The sequence below is a fragment of the Fukomys damarensis genome, unplaced genomic scaffold (assembly GCF_012274545.1).
Source record: "Fukomys damarensis isolate Sample0158 unplaced genomic scaffold, DMR_v1.0_HiC HiC_scaffold_23, whole genome shotgun sequence".
Taxonomy (NCBI): domain Eukaryota; kingdom Metazoa; phylum Chordata; class Mammalia; order Rodentia; family Bathyergidae; genus Fukomys; species Fukomys damarensis.
Window position 1 is genome coordinate 37108402 of NW_022900935.1, and position 18314 is coordinate 37126715.

Genomic DNA, 18314 nt, shown 5'->3' on the forward strand with positions numbered 1-18314 from the left:
AGAGTGTGAGTGCTACACACCCTAAGTAGACTGGATAAGATAAAAGGGGCAGAAAGAACTGTGGTTATCACTTGGTTGTTTTGTTGTGTTACCTGCCTTCTGTCCACCAGGGACTATTTCCCTATGTGAAACCAGCACTGGAGCCAGCTGATTATGGACTGAAACCTTTATAAGCTGTGAGCTAAATAAACCTTTCCTCCTTTAACTTGTGGGCTGGAGGTATTTTGTGTCAGCAACAAGAGAAGTAACTAAGACCTCTACTTTTCTAGCATAACTATTAAGTTTTATGAATGTCTAGATTCATTATTATTGGTGAGTACTTTTCTGTGGTTAGTGGAAGGAACGTTTAGTAGATATTTACTGTGAATCAATACTAAGTTAATATTTAGTTTGTCTTAGTGTTCATATGATAATTTTAGAGTTCTCTTTTCTAGGGTTAAGGGCAGTACATTATTGATTCTTATGGTTTGTCTTTAATGCTATTACTATTGCTGCTTTTAACATTATAGAAAAGTTTACATAGTTGATGCTATTATCCTCAGGATGCCAATATCTGGATTGCCTGAAGGTCGTCATTAACAATACTGTGGCTGATACCAGAAGAACTAGATACTGGACCAAATATGCTGCAACCTTTTCTCCAAGAGAAATGAAGATAATTGCATTCTGAGTCAGAGGACAAGGCTAATAGTCACACTAAGATGGAAACACTGAAAAGTAGACCTTAACCAATGAGGTCTCCATAAGAGCAACAAATCTTATGATTATAGTTAAGCCACAAGCCTCACTACACCAAACAAACAAACACAAACAGGAGAAGATACTCCCCTAAAGCTGGTCTGTGTAGCATCAAAGGGGAGAAAATCAAAAGCCACACACTTGAATTATTCAAAAAGATAATAGAGGAGCTAGCAAAATAGGTAATGGGCCAAATAACAAAATTATCAGCGTGTCTGCAGAAGACATTAACAGATAGCTAGCAATCTGAATAAAATGACGCAAAACATGTATAACCAACATGAAAAAGTATTAGAATCCATAAAAAGGTTACAAATAAAAATTCAGGAGATTAAAAATTTTATGATATGCATGGGCAGTGCAATCGATCAATGTGAGGACGGTGTCAAAATTAAAAGGCTCGGCCAGGAATTTAGCTCGGTGGTGCCACCACCTGCCTAGCACGTTCAAGGTCCTGAGTTCAATTCCCTGTACCAAAAATAATAATAATAATTAAAAAAAAAAGACAGGGTTATGGGTGACTAATTAAAGCCAGGTATCTTAAACACAATAAGAGAAAATGAAAAATAGATCCAATACCTCCTAGATAATATAAAAAGACTAATGTAAGATTAATTGGAGTTAGCAAAAAAATCAGAAAAGACCACAAATGGCACAAATACATGTTTAATTAAATAATTACAGAAAACTTTACACATAAGGGAAAATAACTGAACATACAGAGAAGAGAGGCATATATAATCAGAAATAGCCATGATCAGAAAAGAACCTCTCTGAGGCACATCATCGACTCAATCCTGCAAGTCCAACGTAAGAACAGAATCAAGTGGTCAGAGAAAAGCAACAAATCACTTTTAAGAGCAAATTCATTAAAATTGCTGCAGACTTTTCAACACATCAAGGCCAGGAAAGCTTGGAGTGAAGTCTTGCAAGCCCTAAAGGAAAACAAATTCCAACCCATGCTAGTATATCCTGCAAAAGATATCTTTCAAAAATCAATGGAGAAATACAATATTTCTATGACGAGACCACCTGATGAATTCATGACTACCAATCCAGCACTTTAAAAAACAATTCTCAAGGATAGCCTCAAAAGAGACAAACCAACAATGTCAAAAAGTCCGATAGCATGAATACACTGGGGCAGAGGGGTTAACAGTTAAGCAGAAAAGTGAGTGATAGCAACAGGAAAATAACGCAAGGACAAAATAAGTCAATACCATTCAGTAACAACTCTCAATGCGAACAGTCCGGATTCCCACAGAGGTTGGTGGTATAGATCAAAGAACACAGAGGTTGGTGGTATGGATCAAGAAACAAAATCCAATGGCTGCCATACAAAAGGAACACATTTAACCAAAATAAACTCATAGCCTAAAAATCAAGGATCAGTTTATCTAGTTCAAGGTCACTGGACCATTTCATGCTTCTGCAAGATTTCCTATTATTCTGAAGCTGACGGGCTCTTGGTCTGTAATGGTCTGTTCTAGAAACAGGAATTAAGCCAGGTTTTTAGGGATATTCATGTTATCATGAGGCTAGGAGATTTAGGGGAAAGGTCAGAATTCTTGGGAAGATGTCTTTCAGACTTTTCCTTTCATAAAGAGATAACATTTATACATATGTGCAACAAACACCAGCACACCCAACTTTAGAAAACAAACCAGTGGATATAAAAGATCAGATAAATGTAAACATGGTTTTAGCAGGACACCTCATCACTTCACTACCACAAAAAGACAGGTCAAATACTCTTAAACACACTCTTAAATAATTAATGGATCACAGAAGAAAGGAAGAAATAAGACATTTTGTAGATCTAAAACATACTACCAGCGCAATGCATCACAATGTATGGCAGAGGATGAAAGCAGTCTTAAGAGAGAGATTCTCATCTTTGAATGCCCACATCACAAAAATAGAGTGAGCCAAATAACCTACCTAGCTGTGCACCTTAAAGCCCTAGGAAGACAAAAAGAATCCTTACCCAAAACTACTAAAATGAAGGAAATTATAAAGGCCACAGTACAATTAAGTTCAGACCAAAAAAAATCTAAAAAATTAATAAATTGAAGAGTTGGTTCTTCAAACAATAAAAAAAAGACAAGCTCCTAGTCAATCTAAATAGAGGGAAAGGAAAAATCCACAATTAGACATGAAAAACGATATTACAATGAACATTGCCTAAATGAAGATTATCAATGACTACTTTGAAGACTTATGTGCCATATATTGGAGAACACAGAAGAAATGGATCAATTCTTAGATACATACGAATTATCAAAATTAAACCAAAAAGATTGAAAAACCTTGAATCGTCCAATAACAGGCAATGAAACTGAAGCACTAACAAATACCAAACAACTAAGAAAAGCCCAGGTCCAAGTGGATGCATTGCTGAATTCTACAACTTCAGAGAGGATCTCACACCTATTGCGGTAGATCTTTAGCGAAATCAAAAGCAAAGCAGTACTCCCACAGTCATTTCTGGAAGCTTTGCATTACCCTGATTCCAAAACTAGACAAGGATCCCACTAATAAATAGAACTACACACTGATCTTCATGGATATAGATGCAAAACACATTAACAAGACACTGGCAAACAGAATGCAGCCAATCATCCAAAAGATAGTACATCATGCCAAGTAGGCTTTAGGGATGCAAGGAAGGTTCAACATATGCAATAAAGAATGTATTACATCACACAAACAGAAGAAAAGACAAAAGTCACATGATCATATCAATATGTGCAGGAAAAGGCCTGTGACAAAAGCCAACATCTTTTCATGTTGTAAACACTGAAGGAAATATGTACATATTTACCTTATCTTAATCTGATAAATGATACCTATGACATCTATTATTACCTTCATATTAAGTGGGAGAAAACTGAAAGCTTTCCCTCTAAAATCAATAACAAAAGACAGATGTCTACTGTCACCAGTCTTGTTTAACATAGGATTCAAAACATCAGAAAAGCAATCAGGCAAGAAAAATAAAAAGGAATATATATATATATAGTAAAGGAACGCAAAAAATTTTCATTATTTGCAGTGATATGATTCTCTTCAAAGAGACACAAAAACTTCAGGAAAAGATTGTTAGAATTAATAACCAAATTCAGAAGTAGAGCAGGATACAAAATTAACACAGAATAATCAGTAGCTTTCTGTATATCTGTAATGAATCCACTGAAAAAGATAATATGTTAAACAATACCATTCAATATAGCCCTGAAAATAATTAAGTACGTTTGAATTAACCTAAGTAAGGAAGTGAAAGACCACTACAATGAAAACTTCAGTACTCTGAAAAAAGGAGTCAAAGTGGGCATCAGAAAATCGATGTTCCTGGATACACAGAAATTATATGGTTAAAATGGCTATATTTCAAATATTGATACATTTAATGAAATCCCAAATTACCAACAGCATTCTTCACAGAAATAGGAGAAAAATGATAAAATTCATAGGGAAATAGAATAGACTGAGAATAGAAAAACCAATACTGGGCAACAAGAATGAAGTGGGTGACCTCAATATCCTGCACTTGAAGTCATATTTCAAATCTACCGTGATAAAAACAGCACGGAAATGCGAGAAAAACATACATGAGGATCAGTGGAACAGAACAGAGGATGAAGAACCAACTGCAAGAACATTCAATCATTTGTTTTTCGATGGTACATCCAATATGTATGATGAAGAAAAGAAAACCTCTTTAATAAATGGTGTCAGGAAAACTGGCTACCACAAGCAGAACATAGACTTTAAACCTACATCTTTAGACCCACAAGAAAAGTAGATCCAGGAACTACATGTCAAGATAGAAATTCTCAAAGTGTTGGAAGAAAAAAACAGGTGAAATTCTTGAAGTCATAAGAAGGACTTTTTGAACAGAGCCCTCGTGCAAGGGAAATGGTACAAAGAATCAAAATGGTACCATCTCATATAAAAAAGGTCCGGGAGAGTGAAATGCAATAGAGTGAAGAGACAACCTACAGAATGGAAAAAAATATGTTTGACAGCGATTCCTCAGACACAGCACTAATATCTAGAATATATATGGAACTCAAAACACTTAGATCCTTACACTTAAGGGAAAAAAGAAGACCTAATAAAGAATGGGCAAGTGAAACGTAGCTCTCGTGGAAGAACTACAAATGTCCGAGAATTGTGAAATATGCACAACTTTGCTAGCCATCAGGGTAATGCAAATAAGAATAACACTGAGACTTTATCTTACTCTTGAAAGAATGATAATCATCAAAAAAAATCAAATAATAATAAATGTAGGTGAGGCTGTAGGGAAAAAGAAACCCTTCTACATTACTGGTGGGAATATAAACTAGTATAACCACTATGGAAATAAGTATGGAGATTCCTCAAAACACTAAAACTAGGAACTCCATTTGACCCAGCTATTTTCCTCCCACATATATGCCCAAACAGTTAAAGACATCATGTTGCAGTGATCCATGCACACCCATGTTGGTAGCAGCACAACTCACAATAGTTAAATCTTGGAAGCAGCCTCTGTGTCCATCAACTGATGAACAGATAAAGAAAATGTGGTATTTACCCACAATGGATTACTACTTTGCCATCAAGAAAGACAAACTTGAGTCATTCAAAGGAAAATGGTTGCCCCTCAAGTCCATAATGTTATAAATGAAATAATGAAATAAATCACACATAAAGTTCAATATTGCCTGATTTTTCTTATATGAGAAACCCAGAATATACACAAAAAGCAAAACCAAAGAGAAATAACAAGAATTCAGGAAATAGATGGTTCTCAAATTGGAAGGAGATCAAGAGATGGAGGGAGGTCAGAGGGAGGAGGGATAGGGGATGAAAATGGAATTAAAATGTGTTCCACACAAGTACCAAAACCCTAGAGTTGAATGCAAACACTATGGACAGAAGACATACTAATGAAAAACCAGGAAATAAAATTAAGAACGGCTGGGAGTTCAGCTCAGTGGAACTGTGCCTGCTTTACAAGTACGAGGTCCCAAGTTTGATCACCAGCACCACCCACCCACCCCCAAGAAATCAAGATAACCATTTACTTGTACCTGTAATTTTGCAGTTTAGGAACACAGTGGGGGAAAAATGAGATGTGAATGACCAGCTGGGCTTTCCGCATGAGCTGTATCTCTTGTCTGATGCATGACCTAGGACACGTCCCTTAACATTACATTGCAGTCTTTCAGTTTCCTGCTTTAAAGTGGACGCACTACCCACCCTCTAAAATGACATCATGACTCTTGTGAGATACAAAAGTCCTGCAGCTAACTTTCAGTTTCCTGCTTTAAAGTGGACGCACTACCCACCCTCTAAAATGACATCATGACTCTTGTGAGATACAAAAGTCCTGCAGCTAATAAATATTTGTGTTGACAGCACAAAAAATAAGCTGGATTCTTCTATGTCCAAATATGATCCCAACTCCCTATTACTCTGCCAATTCAAACCTTTCTCATTTCTTCACTAATTCTATGTGATTCTCTGTCATCTTTTCCCCCTTTCTTTGGGAGGTTCCATTTTTCAAAGTTCTCTAAATGTTGATAGTCGCACAACTGTATACCATGTGGTAGGTAAAGACTCCTCCTCTAAGAAGAAAATAAAGCTCATCTAAATATTATGCCAGTAAGGTGCAGATGAGGGAAAATGCAACCAAATTCCCATTCTACCAACTGCAGGAGGAGCAGTCCATCATCTGAAGAGTCAAAGTTTATGACACTGCTTCATTGACATCTGTAGTCACAGGGCCACTTTGCTTAAGGCTATGCATTCAGTTTGGCTTTTTACTGCTTCTCGAAAATGTGTGATGGAGGCATGAGACGGGAGTAACCCTATTCTGATATTTAGGGTTAACTCTGGCATCCAACTCAGCTTGTGTTGTGCAGTGGGCACTAAGAGAACTAGGCTCAGTCCCAAGAAATAATGAAATGGACTTCTGAAGCTCAATTGCTATTTTTCCCTTTGTGCATAACTCCTTCACTTGTGGGTAGGGAAGAGAATTGCGGTCATAGGGGAAGAGAACTGCAGTCATGATAAACCTTTCAGAACTCTCAACGACAACAAAGAATCCCTCGTCGTAAGAGTGCTATGCATTCGCTGCCACTGGAACAAGGGATGGAAAGGGAGCTTACTTGGACATTCTCAAGGCCATAAGCCAAATGTCATTAGATACTTGTTTTGTTTTTTTTCAGCTTTAATTGAGTTTATTGGTACATTTTAGGGATACAGTACAGTTACATTCATTCTTGGGATGTTGTACCTCTACATGACAAGTCTTGATTCTCATTTTCTCTCCTTGTCCCTGCCCTCCCTTTACTCCCTCCTCCCCTCCCCATCTACAACCACTTTATTTCCATCTTTTCATTATCTCACATTTTTTTCTTTTCCCTTTTTACCCTTTCCCTGTCCATCACACCTTCCCTACACCTTTAGCTCCTTCCTTCCCATTTCTCAATGTCAGTTATCTTATTAGGATCTTCTGTATTATTGCAGATTATTCACACCAGAGAAACTATTCGGTATTTACACATGTGTGCCTTATTTATTTCACTTAGGAGTATATCTTCAATATGTATCCATTTTCCTATGAATGAATCTATTTTCTCATTCTCTATGGCTGTTTTTATTTTTAATTATTTTAGCTTCCTGAGTTCATGACAACCTACAAGTATGAAATACTATTTTTACTCTTTCTGGTGAACTAAACAATTATGTACAGGGATGTGTTTACCTGAGTGCTTTGTATATTAATTTACAGGCCAAAAGGGACTTTTCAGGTGTGATTGATCTAAGTCTTTTGATAAGAAGAACTTATCCCAAATAATCCTTATAAAAGACAGGCCAGATTGTCAGACTCAGAGAGAGAAGCTATACGGCTGGAAGTCCAGCTCAGAGAGGAGAGAGGATGCTACACTCCTGGAACTGAAAATCAAGGAATTGACCACAAGACAAGGAGCGCAGTTGGCCTCCGGAAGGTGGAAGAGTCGTGGAGGAGGAGACTTCCAACCTCTAGGAAGCTGCCCTGGCCAGCACCTTGACTTCCCCTGGGGAATCTGATCTTGGATTTCTGACACCTACAACTGTGAGAGAGCTCTGTGCTGTTCTAATCCACAGAGTCTCAGACACTTGTCAGAGCTGTAATTTGAAACTAACATGTTTCTCTTTGTACTTGAAAAACACAACATGGAAATCAAGTTTGTGTTCTCACCTGTGCCATTTCCTTGAGGTAAGCGTCAATAAAGTCCCTTGGCTCATCGGGATTCCAGTCTCTCCTGTGGTTTTCAATCACACGAGAAACAAATGACTTCAGTTCATCCCAGTCTCTGAAGAGAGTACGATGAGGTCCAGGGAGGAATTCCATTATCCGGGGAAAGAAACTGTACAACTAATGGAGAGACACAACGTGATCATGGAGACAATACGCCACTGCTTTTGCACTTTGCACGACAGTCTTCTCCCTCTACATCTTTTATTTGATCTCAGTAACACTGTGCTGTCATTTGGACTCCTCTCATCTCTCTCATGTCTTACAGGAATTTCAACTCTCCATCCAACACATACTGAGCTTCAGACTGCTTCTCACGGCCCCACACGTGCTTGGCACACTACTGCAAAGCACCAGCTTCCCATTCCTGGAAGCTTGCAATGTTTTAGTGGTTTTCTGATTCCTCTATCAACCTATTCCCAGCCTACTGCCTTATACAACTGGAAGAGGGATCCTTAAACACTTCGAACACAACTTTATTCCTTGGCTCTCAACTTTCCAATTGTTGTTCACTATACTTAAGATCAAAGTTATTCCTTGTGCTTAGAAGCCCTACAAAAATGATCCCTACAGATTGGCCATGTGCCTTCTATCTCTCCCTGTCATCATTGACTGCACACTCCACAGAGACATCTGGGGTCCCATCAAGGAGGTTCCTCATTAAGGGCTTTAGCAGTTGCTTTCACTCTGACTAGAAAGCTCTTCCTCTGAAATCTCTATAACACCAGCTCCTGAGTGCATGCAGGTGTTAGTCCAACATCAACCCCTTTTATACCTGAGGATCCATCAAGGAAGAAAGACTAAAGAAAGGAAGGAAGAAATAAAAAAGATGCAAAGAATGGATGAGAGAGAGAGACAGAGAAGAAAGAAGGAAGGAAGGAAGGAAGGAAGGAAGGAAGGAAGGAAGGAAGGAAGGAAGAAAGAAAGAAAGAAAGAAAGAAAGAAAGAAAGAAAGAAAGAAAGAAAGAAAGAAAGAAAGAAAGAAAGAAAAAGAAAGAAATTTGGGTTGGAGCATTCAGCTTAAAGTTAAATTGGTTGCCCAATATGTCTGATACCCTGGGTTCAATGAGAAATACCAAAAAAAGAAGAAAGAAAAGGACAAAGAAAAGAAGAATAACTGAATGCAACAAAATAATTTTTAAGTGGTCTCTGTTAACCTTAATATTAAATTATTATACTCTTGGTTCAAACTTCTAAAAGCTAAAGAGAAGACCCCATTTGAGTCTGACATCAGCCTCATATTCCTGAGCAAGATGTAGGAAGAGAAGTGCTTACTTGGCACACAGGAGACGCTTCCAAATGGGTAACCTCATCCAGTAACCTCAGCAGCTCCTGAAACTCAGCATCCTGGTAGTCAAAGCGCTCCCCAAAGATGATGGAGCAAATTATATTGGAAACAGCATTGTTGATCTTGAAGTGAGGGTTGAAAGGCTGTCCTAGAGGTGGACAAAGGAAGAGATGAGTCCTTCAAATAATCACAGGACCATATTTGAGGCTCTAGTCACATATAAGATATGGTAAGGACTCATTCAATGTTATGGTAAGTAAATTTATGACCAGTGTTTAAATTTGGTAACATGTTTCATGAGTGTCTAACTGTATCCTCCTTGAACACAGCATCATTGGAAGGTGTGTACTTTGCTAACTCAGGGCCTAGCACAGTGCTGGGCATAGGGACTGGATTTAGTTTCTTAATAAGTAGCTGGTCAATGAATGGTTTGGTCCCAACTTCCCATACCTAAACTGTGAAATGCTCACCTTTCTCCTCTGCTATGACCTCAGCAAGGTGGTGGGCTTCTTCCTGGATGCGTTCCTCTAGGCTCTTCTTTCCTAAACCGAAGTTCCTTAGTGTGGTCAGGGCGAACCTTCTTTGTTCCTTCCATATTTGGCCACTGGACATGAGTAGTCCTGGGGAAATAGAAGCCAGCACAATGGACATAGACAGGCCAAAGCCCAGAGGCATAAGATGTCACAAAATGGTTTTACAGGAGTTCTTATCTGAGTTAGGCCTTAAAAAACAAGGACTAATTCAAGAAAGCAAGAAGGAATAGATATTTGGCACAGAAATAATAGCACATGCAAAGGTGCAGGACACCTAGTTGTGTTCCATAAAACATTATTTGTTTCATAACACAGCCAATGCCAAAATTTTTTCCATGTCTTCATTTCTAGAGGACTCTTCAATTTCCCTATGTTCCTGTCTGTCCATCACCATCACAATGAAATGGCCCTGTTTCCTGTGAATCCAGTGGAATCTTCAATCTTACCTCATGTGGACTTTCTGCAGCTCTCCACACTTCTTGTCCAGTAGTGGTGAGGATAGCACCCATACAGATTTTCCCCTAAATCTGTGTGAGCAACTTATTTTGTGGTTCATTTTGTTCTCTGAAATCTGAAACGCTGGAAGTCTTCATGAGTCAGTCCCTAGCCTTCTCTCTTCTCATCCCACATTCCATTTTTGGAAATCCCATCAGTTCCTCTAATTTTAAATAGTAACTACTTCTATTCACCAGCTGTTTCTGTCCCCAGGCTCTATACTCCTTTCTATAATGTCCGTTCAACTTTGCCAATTTGAAGCACTGCAAACTTGGCCCATCCTGCTCAAATGTTCGGCTTTATGTGTAGGACTCCCAACAAAAGCCAACCCTTCTCAAATGCTTTCTTCACCTCTATGTGTTCCTCTTTCCATCAGGTAACTGTGGGAAGCACCTCGACACACTGTTGCCCCTACACTGAAGTCATTGTGTGTTACTAGTTTTCCCTAGTGATTACGTGGAATCCATGGAATTCATCATAACCATCCTTTAGTAATACACTATCCTTTCTTCCCTTCTACCTGGTCTAAGCTGTCACATTCTGGAAGCTAAAATCTACAGAAGCCTCTTGCTTTCTCAGCTGCATTTTATCATGCCATCCTAGTGAGTCTTAACAACATACAGTGTATGATTTTTTTTCTCCACTGAAAATCTTTCAAGGGCTTACACAGTCCCTAGGAAAAAAGCCAATTTCCTTAAAAAGAACTTGCATGAGTTATTCCTAGCCAGGCAGTTTTAAAACCATTTAATTATAGCCTTTACAATCCTTTACAATAATCGGACACTTTTCATTTCATCAACTTCCTTGTCCTTTTTCTCATGTCTGGTACTCTTCATAATTTATTCTCCTTGATTGAGTGTTTTTTTTTATTTTATTAAATAGTTTTTACTCGCATCACTTGTTCTGAATTCCAGGACTACATTAGATTCTCCTAAAACATTTTTACAGATTTGTTTTATTATTATTATTATTATTGCATTTCATGGATGCTGTGCTTCTCTCTGGATAGCATGATAGTTTTATAGGATATGTCTGAGAACCATTTTTCTCATTCTTCTATCATTTATTCCTAGCACGGGCTTCCCATGGCAGTAAATGCCTGCAGAATTAATTCATGGACTATTTCAAAGAGGAATTCGAAGCTTCTGGAAAGGATGTTTTGATAGTTTAAAAGACTGAGGTTTGGATTTCAACTTTTCAATGTTTAAGCTTGCTTAATGATGATTTTAAGTATACAACTTGTTCTAATATAGATTAGAAGATATTAGACACACTATGTGGCAGGGCCTTAGAGATAGAGAACAAAACACTAGAATGAAATAGAGGCAGCAGCAGGATAAAGCACAGTCACATCCATTTTCTAAGGTAAGAGGTTCCGAATGGGGAAACAGAAAGACACAAGGCAGTCACTTTATGATCCAAGCATGCAGAGTGAATCCTACAGGATAGGTGGATCTTTCCAGATCTTCATCAAAGTGGACATTCTTAAGTTCTCTGAGGAGCTTCTCTCATTAGGAAATATAAGCACCCAGCTTCCTCAATAGGTAAAATTTCATAATGTCATTGGCATGGGGAGTTTAGGAAAATTATAGACACAGAGGCACTTTTACCCTACCACGCACATTTCGAACACACTTACCATGGTCCAGAAACTTACCTTTATTACCAGATATACGTTCTCGAATAGGGGTCACGGGACGGTTCATGAAATTGTGGTCCGTGTGGGTAAGGACTTCCTTAACTAAGGGCAGTCCAGTTATAATCACTGTAGATATGTTCGCAAAGTCCAGACTAACAAGGTTACCATATTTCTTCACATGCTAAAAAAAAGTGAAATAGCCACAGTTGAATATGCACATGTTCATGTGTCCAGTGATGGAGGGTAAGTACATCAAAAGAGCTTGTCTTGAAGGGATTCTGGGTTCGTGAGGAGCTGTCAGCTCCTTGGCTCCTTGGGATGTGTTTCTGAACTATTTCCCCTCTCTTAATCACATCAAATTCAATACATTTCAGGATGGAAGTTCCCTAAAAAATGTACTCAAATCTTCCACCTAGGAATTGAATGAGCCTCTCTCCTAGAGGAGGCGTCAGGATACAACTGCATAAAATGCACAGCGTCTCTAACCTGGCACACCCTAGAATCTAGTGAAGACAGAGCACTCAGCACACCTGGCCTGCTGAAGAAGGAGGAGACGTGTTTATTCTGAGTCTGGTGTAGCAAGGGCAGCCCTCTTAGTGAAGCAACGTAACCATGCAGCCTGAGAAGAGTGACCCTTTCCATGATAGTCCAGATAACGGGATGTGCACTGTAAGTTGTTATCAGGCATGAAGCCATCCCTCTAGCTCTAGCGTTATGCAAGGACTTGGCTCTGTGGATTACTACTGATGGGCTCTCAGAGAAGATACTTCACTTTCTGAGCCTCAGTTTCTAAGTTATAAAAAATTTTTCCTCTCTCAAAGTATCCCGTGGAGAAGACTGAAAGGAGCAATGTGGAAGTCACTTTCAGTTCTGGTTCCATGTATACAGCCTCTCAGCCCGTCTCTGAGGCAGGAACAAGCTCTGTGGGCAAAAGAATGTAGATGCTGGCTCTTGACAAGGAGAAGAAGAGCACACCGGGGTGTGGAAGGGGCCCTCACTGTCACAGCCAGCCATGTTTCTGGGTACCACGTCAGGCTTCTCTCGTGACTCATCCTATTATCTCACCAGTGCCCTATGGTACTGAGGATTTTTTTTTTTTAGGAAAAACATGAGTTGTAGCTGAAGTAATGATATACACACAGTGACGAAAGTATTGAGTGAGGCAATTTTCAGGCATTGGTAAGACTGGGGCACAAAGACGTGAACTTCAGATGGAAAATTTTCATTTTACCCAGCACACTGTACTTACAGAAATGCAGAAGCTGACTCAAAGCTTCCATTGCTCTTTTGATCCAGAGTCTTGTATTAATCCACCTTAATCACTAGCACAGTCTGTTCTGACTTGCTATAAGGACAGACCCAAGAAGTACATTTTTTTCTAAGCAATGACAAGAAAAATTTTATTATATCTTGACGAATGCCTAGATTTTCTTTCTCAACATCATGAGATGTGTTTCATGAACAATTTGGAATATTCAACCCTGATTCTTTTGGAACACCTCAAACTTTCATATTATTGTTAAGAGATAGGTCTAACAGGTGATAATACACAAACTAGAATCTCAGCTTGTACTGGGGAAGGATCAGCACTCCAACACCTCACTGAAATCAACGGCAACATTCCATCTCTATGAGTTCTCCGCCTGTGTAGTTTTATAGTTTTACAGATGGGCCAAAAACTTTTATATTATCAACCATGTAACAGTGCTGCTGTCAAATGGCCTCTTAGATTCCCACCATTAATTCTAATATTTCTTAAATTCACTGAAGTTTTTTGTTGTTGGTGGTGGTGGTGGTGTTTTTTGTTTTTGTTTTTTCCAATTACTCCACATGGATTAAATGACCCAGAGGGCACCTGAGAAAACTTCCTAAGGCAGGACATAGTTTTCAAAGTATGTGATTAAATAGGTCATTAAAATAGCAGAAAGGATGAAAAATAATACACTCAGAATGCTAAAACAGACTTATAAACAGACATGAACAGTGAAATCAAAAAATGATCAATAAGGTGTTATAAAAAGGCAAGCAAAAGCAGTATGAAACATTTCATATTAGAAAGGAAAACTGCAACCATAAAATTAAGTGTTTAAAAATAAAGATCACCAAAATTAAGGATTAGAGTGATGAAAACTGGGAGGCAAAAGCTACTGAGACAAGAGATTGAACCAGCAAGACACAGGAAGAATGAGAAGAGAGGTTTCATTCAGTCCAAGTTCTAAAATTTAAAAACCATCTAAACAAAGAAATGAAGAGAGAACAAAGAAAGAGTGTACCAATTCACACCTGCACTAGCACTAGCTGAGGGCTTGTTGCCCTGAATTTTCCAGAGAATTCAGTGTATGTGAATTCCTGTGTGTGGTGTGCATGTGTAAGGTGTGTGTGTGTGTGTGTGTGATCCCAAAGGGCATGCTATTTCTAAGTATTTCTTAGGTTTAAATCTTCAAATTTTATGGTGTATTTTTAAAAAACCAACTTGATATGTTTCAGAACTGTTTTTATGAGGTGTTCGGTTGTTTATTTGGGATCATAGAAATTTTAATAAAAATTTAAAAATATAACTTAATGTTGATGCTATACAAATATGCAAAGATATATACCAAAGTCTTACAGAAATATTGCAGTGTGGGGGGGGGTGCACAAGAAGATAATATTCTATACCTCTTGCTAAATTGTAAACTGTATTTTAAAGTGCTGTCTAAACGTGTATTACTTTTGTATTTAAAATTATTTTTATATAGTGAAAACCATGTCCAAAAAAAAGACTAAAAGAAACTGTAGTAAATAAAAATAAAGTTGTGTGTTTGTTAATGATTTTAGTCATGAAATATTTTGAAAATTGAGTCCATGTCATGGACCACAGAACCATGTACACATGAATACAGTTGTGCATGTGAAAATCTCCTGTGGCCAACACTCCTGCTAAGCACAGTGATCTCAACTGTACTCTGTGTATAGAGGCTTGCCATGAGAAAAAGTACACGCAGAGCCAAAGACAGCATATGCTAGAATGCTGGTGTGGAGGGAAAAGAGGCTATCACAAGAGATGAATATCCACTTAAGATATAACAGAACACTTTAAATGGGACTTGGGCCAGATACCACATGAAATTCAGGAGGGTAGCAAGAAGACACGTCATGTGAAGGCAAAGTCTCTGTAGGTTGTGAGAACAGCATATGCAGATGCTAAGGCAGGAAATTGAAGGTTTTTGCAAACAAGATAACTCATACTTGGCATTCAACCAACATGGAGTTTTCTGCAGTACATTACAATGAGGTTGGGCAGAGAAGAGCAGTGTGAAAAACATAGAAGTAAGCATCAACTCTGTGCTGGGTATCCTGACAGTAACTTCACAGTGAATTGATTTATCTTTATAATAAGCCTGTACAGCAGTGACAGTGAACCATTTAGAGGCCGAGTGCCCAAGCTTAACCCACAACCCACTTATTCATCTCAAAGTGTGGACTCTGCAATTAAATCTGCAGGTTTGGCTGCTGGGGCGATGCTGGCCTTGGCTCGCGAGCTCCACGAGGGGCTTCTGCATGCCCAGTGCGGCCCCTGTGCCTGTGCTCACTGCCAGTGCTGCACAGTATTCCTCCTGGGTTTAGGAAACAAGCACAAGGAGGTAGCACACAGCTAGTGCCGGAATTGGGGTTCTTTCTAACACACGCGGTAGGGCTCCTTCTTCGGGGAAACTGTGAAGAAATTTCCCTGTGTTCTGTGGGGTGATGGAGCTGCCTCCATACCGGCTGGCCATGTGACTTCAACAAATATCTCACTTTCCAGTCTCTCCAGGTGTGGGCAAAAACCTGAGAAGTGTTGTGTGTGCATCTTGGGAGTCACAGCTTTATGAAAGCTGCTTTCTCAACACCATCTGAGACAAGAGACAGGGCGGGGCTTAGGCTGCCTGGGGAGAGAGGCTTGGCGGATCCCAGGATAACACAGCACTGCCTCCCCAGACCCCATGAAAAGAGCCCCAGGAGATGTGGACAGCATCAAAGAGATGGGAAACCACAGGAGCCCAGGATCACGACTCTTCATGGTCACCCATTCTGTCTCCCAGACTGCCAGGGAGTACTTTGATTTCTGCTTTTCTCTTTTCCTCTATTGTGCAGTCCAAATTTGCCCTGCAGAGCTAGTTTCTCCCCCAGCCCCATTTCACATAAGTGTTGCCGCCATTTTGGCTCTCCCTGTTCAGTTCTCCGTGAAGCGGAGGACCTGGAGCCCCTTTACTTGGTGAGCCGTTTCTAAAGAGAGCTTCCCCGTCACACAGCCATTTCCATTTCCCCTTCCCGTGGGACCCGACCCCCACCTGACGATGCTGGTGTGAGACAGAAGCAGTAACTCAGGAGGAGCTGGAGTCTGCAGGGGGTGTGGACAGAGCCTCCCTATCCTGCGCTGCACGCTGTGTCCGAGCACTCTGTCGGTGAGAATCATCTTTCACTGCTCTTCACATCCTTGTGTATTGGGGTCTGGGTTACAATCACCTCCATGAGGAAGCTACTCCTTGATTTGTACAACTTCTGTACCATGCGCGTCCTTTATACTCTGATGAGATTTTCCTTTTGTTTCAATACGTGTTCCTATCACCAGCCACATGGCTATGGTAGGAAATGTTTAGAAAGTGGGAGTGGGAGAGCAGTGAGGCTGGCCACCTGCCACGCAGACTGGCTGGTTTCCTCCCCTTGGTCTCACCTTACTGTAGCACATGACATTTCACACATGTAAAATTTCTTATTTTCTTTCTCCATTTAGCCAATTGCCAAATATTCCTTTAACATCCAGGCAATTTCTTCCAATGCTGTACAGAAGATCACCTTCAAGGTTGCCCACGGACAGTGATACCATTTCTTGACTCCCACTTGGTTTCAGAGTTTCCACCACCCATCTTGTCACACAATGTTCAGTACTGGGCCTGGCACTGACAGCACTTAAGTGTCTTCGAGGAGACACATCTATGGATAATATCCTGTTAGTTACTTGGTACCCAACGTTAATTATTCTCTAATTACCTCTTGAAATATCACGTTACAAATGTAGAAAATGTTTACAGGTCTTATAATATTGAGCACAAGGTTGTTTTCCAGCATCTACTGGAATAAGCTGGGCAAATCACACGACCCTTTCCTGTTGGCAAGTTTCCTCAGGGGCACAATGGTCACCACCAGCTGAAACCTAACATAAACGCTTCCCATGGAGACTGAATGGAAATGAGCCCCAAAGCCTGATCCAAGACTTAACACACCGTTGGTGTTAGTGTCTTCCCATTGCAAGAATACTAACATAATTGTATCCTAATTATACCATATATCTCAATTTGCTTTATATCTGGATACATAAAATATCCAGTCTTATACAATAAAAATAAACTATTTCATAAAAAAAAGTCACTGGTCAAAAATAAGATCCCAGACTCAGCTTTATCACACCTCTGTTTCGTGGCAGTAGGCACCCTCTCCAGGCACACCTGCCCTAGTAGCAAAATAGGAACACAGAATGAACTTCTTAATCCAAGCAAGATTGAATAAAAGCAGTCTATTTTACTCCTAGTTATTATTATCCCACTTGACTAAAGCAAAACTCCAAGAAAACAAGCCTGTGTTCTTCAGTCAAAGGTCTAGGAAAAGTGCAGCCCAACAGGGCAGAAGCTTGTTGGCCTCTCCATTCTGAGTACAAACATGGTGAAGTGAAATGTACCTCGCCAACACCAAACTTTCCTGGACACGAGATATTCTTTTGCCCTCTGTGGTGTACCTGCTCTGCTGATTGTATGCCATGAATTTGGTACTCAAGCCCTGAACTGCTCCACAGAGACTCCAGGAGATGTCTGCAACAGAATTCTGATTTGCAACCTTGTCCTGCAGTAATAAGGAGGTGCCCTTCTACATGAAGTAGATCTGGGAAGCCTCTGACTTCCATCCACTTGTAGTAAGGAAGGTTCCCTCTTTTCTCCCTGTGTCTCCTTTCTCCCCATAGTACAAGAATATAAGGCAGACTCCTGTGGGAGGAAGAAACACAGTGCTGTGGGCCAGAATAGCACTGAAGTGCTTTACAGTCCACAATTGAACTGGGGCTCACGGAACTGAACATTCAGAAACTGAAAGGCTGCCTACTAATTTTAAAATATTATGCAGAATAAGGCTTATAACAACATGCACAAAACATCCAGGGAATAGTTTAAAATTAATCGCCTCATCCAGAACAAGGAGACTCTCAACTTAAATGAGAACTGTGGGAATTATAGGCTAATTAAAGATTTAAAAGCAGCTGGTATTAAAGTATTCCAATATATATATATATATATACATATATATATACATATATATATA

At 39.5% G+C, this 18314-nt stretch overlaps 1 protein-coding gene across 1 annotated transcript in view; it reads right to left on the reverse strand.

Annotated features, from left to right (window-relative positions):
- The window catches only part of LOC104859953 (cytochrome P450 2J2), a 36762-nt gene that overhangs the window by 14801 nt on the left and 3647 nt on the right, over window positions 1–18314 (reverse strand). Inside the window, exons 2-5 of the mRNA XM_010620858.3 lie at window positions 12006–12168; window positions 9791–9940; window positions 9308–9468; window positions 7976–8152 (exon numbers count right to left, since the gene is read on the reverse strand). Coding sequence (XP_010619160.1) covers window positions 7976–8152; window positions 9308–9468; window positions 9791–9940; window positions 12006–12168 — 651 coding nt within the window. The remainder of the gene's footprint in view (window positions 1–7975; window positions 8153–9307; window positions 9469–9790; window positions 9941–12005; window positions 12169–18314) is intronic.